Consider the following 4,105-nt stretch of genomic DNA (forward strand, 5'->3'; position numbering starts at 1 on the left):
TGAAGCAGGAGGTTCTTTCACACAGTTGACATCATGTTTCTGTATATATCTGTCTAAATTACTAATTCACTTTGTAAATTCACTTAACGTAAATGTTCAGTACGTCTTAGAAACCTAAACCAGTCTCTACAGCATTACTTTCATGCCAGCTGAAAATCAAAAATACAAAGAGAAAATAAAAGTTTCAAATAAAAACCAAACAGTTCAATAAAAACGAAAAAAGCATGGTTGTTGTTACGTATTTGTTTAAACAGTTTTTTAAAGTGTATAACCGAAATAAGCATTTCTTTACTCATTAAAAATAATGTATTAGTTGTCAATGAGATTTCTTTCTGTACATACAGATGGACTGACATCATTCAAACAGGTTTCAGCTGTAGTTTCATTTTTATTACTTTTCTAAATATGTTAAACCACACAAAATATTGACACTTTGAGCTCAACTTGCACATTTTCACTTGGAGGTAAACTCGCTGTCGTTGCCAGTGCTTTAGATGTTAATGACCCTGTAAGTTGAATTATTTTGAGGGGACAGCAAATTTACACGGTTATACAAGCTGTACACTGACTACTATACATTGTATCAAAATATATCTTTAGTGTTGTCCCATGAAAAGACATAATGAAATATTTAGAAGAATGTGAGGGGTGTACTTACATTTGGGAGATAGTGTAGTTGACCGTTACAAGAAGTCTGGAGTTAAACCCCATATGTTTAACCATATATCAGGATGTGTATATATATTTGACTATGTGCGGAGTAGAGAAAATCAGCAATAATTTAAAACTTATGTATCCAATTCTTGCAGTTTAAATGGATTGAAATTGGTTGTTGTGCAATTATGAAATTATTGAGTAAAAAGTAATTACTCAAAGTCACATGGACAAGTCAAATGTCTTCTGGAGTAAGGTTTGATGCCGAGACAAAGTTTGTGCTGTTTGGCCACAAAAAAGATGTTCTGTACGAGTCAATGTAGGCTTTCAAACCCAAGAACACAGTACTAACTGGTACCAACTGGCAAACATGGTGGTGGTAGCATCATCCTGTGGGGCTGTTTTACTTACAGTAGTACTAGTGCATTTGAATACAAAGACGTTTAAACGCTAGATGGCTAAAACTGGGAAACAATGGATGTTCCAATAAAAAGTCAAACCTAAGCAGAACAGCACAATGGAACCCATTTAGCTCTGGATTTGAAGACCCCAGACCTGAACATTATCAAAACAGTCAGGAATTATTGTGACTCTACTATAGACAACTGAAGAACACAGTCAAACATGTTGTTTGCTTGAGTTGCAGAGAATCAAACATCCAAAGATAAGTTTTCATATATCTCTATAGAAGCCCGGGCAATATCTTCTGGAACCTTCTAATATTCATCAAAAACAAGTCATGAAAAACTAGGATGGGCTGAAGGTTAGAGTACAGAGTACAAGCTTTTACAGACTTTGGCTTTCCTTAGTACTCCCACGTAGACTCAGAAACATATAAAAGGGCAGTGCGTTGTGTAGAGGTAGAGCGTGGACACCATATACAAAAACTATGAAACACAGCCTTCTGGCGTTTGATTCCCAATTCTGGGATCTTTGCTACATGTCTTCCCTCTTCTCTCTCTGCCCATTTCCTGTCTGTATATTGTGAACTAAAGGCCACTAGTGCTACAAAAACTAAAGAACAAAAACATATAGGGACAAGTCTGTACTTCTGCAAGTGATGGATCTCATAAAGACATCTCTACAAACATGTGCCACATGCCAACCGTCTCAGCTTTGTTCTATTTCTGTAGCAGGACTCGGTCACAGTCTTTATTAAGCAGCTGAACACACACACACAGGAATGTGTCTCGAACTTTCCTGCAGCGCCGGCTGCTGAGGGCGTGTTGAAAGGGTGGGGGGTGTCCATGTATATAAACAGCAGGGGAGATGGGACACCTCTCAGACAAAGCACCGACAGCACCAGCAGATAAGAAATCCAACCTCAACCTTCAACCAAACACACACAGGATGTTGTGTCCCAGTGTCTTCCAGCCGACCCCAACTACCATGAGGCCTTTCCTGGACCTACACTGGCCCATCCGCAGCCTGTGGCCTGAGACCCGACCACTCTTCTACCAAATTGAGCAGGAGATGATCCGCCACATGCAGGAGATGAGGCAGAGCATGCAATACATGGAGAGACTGCACCAGAAGATTTTTGAGGAGATTGACCAATCCTCCTGCTCTACAGGGGCATTCAAGCCCATCACCTTCCAGGAACTGGGGAAGGATGGAAACATCTTTGCTTTGAGCCTGGACACGGTGGAGTTTTCCCCGGAGGATCTGTCAGTCAAACAGGTTGGCAGGAAACTGAGGGTGAGTGGGAAGACGGAAAAGAAGCAGGAAGATGGGAAGGGTTCGTACTCCTACAGGTGTCAGGAGTTCAGGCAGGAGTTCGATCTGCCAGACGGCGTCAACCCAGAGACCGTCAGCTGCTCGCTGGTGGGTGGCCGGCTGCAGATCCAGGCACCCCGGGAGAAACCACTGAGTGATGGGAAGGAGAGGATCGTCCCAATCAATGTCAGTTCTGCCCCGGCCATCACCTCCTCTTCCTCCTCCTCATCCTGCGGGAACCAGGAGATAAACAGCATCTCCCCCTCAGAGAGCAACCCAACTGAAAAAAACTGAACAGTTTCAAATCTCAACTAATAAGCTGTCTAAAGGAGGAATCAAGAAACCAGGTTCCCTTCATTGCACTTTGATTTTTAACCGTTTTTGAGTTGATTAAAAAATAAAAGCACCCATTCTTAAAATTCAGATAATTATGGTAAATAAAAGTTACTAAATGCATTTGATTATATAAATTCCTCATGCTTTTAGAAATTTTTGTCTAAAATCTGAAAACACATAAGTAAAACATAGTTAACAGTACCAGGTCTTTTGAGTGGCGTTTAACCCTTTTGTTCTTTTGACTTCACTTTAATTTTACAATGTTAATGGTTTTTTTTAAACATTATGGTCAAGTATAAATTGTGTACAGTATTTGTTATAATTAAACTGAGATCATTTCAGTTTGTTTCTCATAATTATTTCCCTTATGGAACACTTTCCAAAGTAATCGCATTACAACCTCAAATTAATCCTCTAAATTAAACCCATTACTGTTAGATCATGAAGTTACTCATGCAGAGACAGCACCCAGTCTTCCCAGGAGCAGACATCCCAGCAGATTCAGCCAAAGGTCAGAGCGTGAAGGTCAGAGAAATGGCCATAATCCAAAATGCTCCATCTCAGACTTTACAGGCCTCAGTGAACAGGTCAAAGGTTAAAGGTCATGACATAGAAACACTGAACCAGTCTGGCTGTTTGGAAGGGTTGAAGTAGAAAGCTTCTTCTCTTCTTAAAACAAGATGGCAGCAGAACCTGGGTTTGCTAAGCTGCATCAGAATGAAGGACAGAACTTCTGTAACAATGTCCTTGGGACAGATGAGACCAAAGTAGAGATGTTTGACCATAATGGACAGAACCGTGTTTGGAGAAACAAGACAGCATATCAGTACAAACAACTGGCAAAAAGTGTATGATGAAAATAAAACACAGGACACAAGTTTTAACCTTTCCTTGTAAAATAATTCTCAGTAAACCTAATTTATTCACAAACTATTTTTCAAATTGCCTTGTTGACATTGTCTTTTCTGTTAAATCACATACAATAAAAAACATTTCTAAAAGACAAGAGATGTCTGAGACTCTTCGCTAACTCTATACACAAGTACTCCTCATCCTCATGGAAATACACCGTTTTCCAACCACTATGTCTTCATGTCGACACCCTTTTGCGTTCAGACATCAGATTAGAAAGATTATGAAAAACAGAAGGGCTAAAAAATTAACAGCTACAGTACACATTTCCTTTTGTTCTGTTGGTTTATTCTTTTCCCTTTATTATTTTTAAATGCTGTGGTTACAGAATAAAAGAATATGCTTAGTTAATGCTTATGCTGTTTGCTATGCATGATATTAATCAGAAACAAACCAGGCGGTGGATGAGGACAGGAGTGTGAATGCAGCTTACTGTGCTAATGTGAGACATGAAATTAAAGGGACCTTCTCTGGGCCAAACTGTTTC

The 4,105-nt window shown here is 39.7% G+C and overlaps 1 protein-coding gene across 1 annotated transcript; it reads left to right on the forward strand.

Moving 5' to 3' along the window:
- The first annotated feature begins 336 nt into the window (after positions 1 to 336).
- LOC124877011 (heat shock protein beta-11-like) lies at positions 337 to 3,712 on the forward strand. The gene has a single exon (XM_047380108.1). It carries the CDS (start codon positions 1,924 to 1,926, stop codon positions 2,662 to 2,664), a length of 741 nt encoding a protein of 246 aa, XP_047236064.1. The 5' UTR covers positions 337 to 1,923; the 3' UTR covers positions 2,665 to 3,712.
- The last annotated feature ends 393 nt before the right edge of the window (positions 3,713 to 4,105 follow it).

Source organism: Girardinichthys multiradiatus, chromosome 11 (assembly GCF_021462225.1).
Source record: "Girardinichthys multiradiatus isolate DD_20200921_A chromosome 11, DD_fGirMul_XY1, whole genome shotgun sequence".
NCBI lineage: Eukaryota > Metazoa > Chordata > Actinopteri > Cyprinodontiformes > Goodeidae > Girardinichthys > Girardinichthys multiradiatus.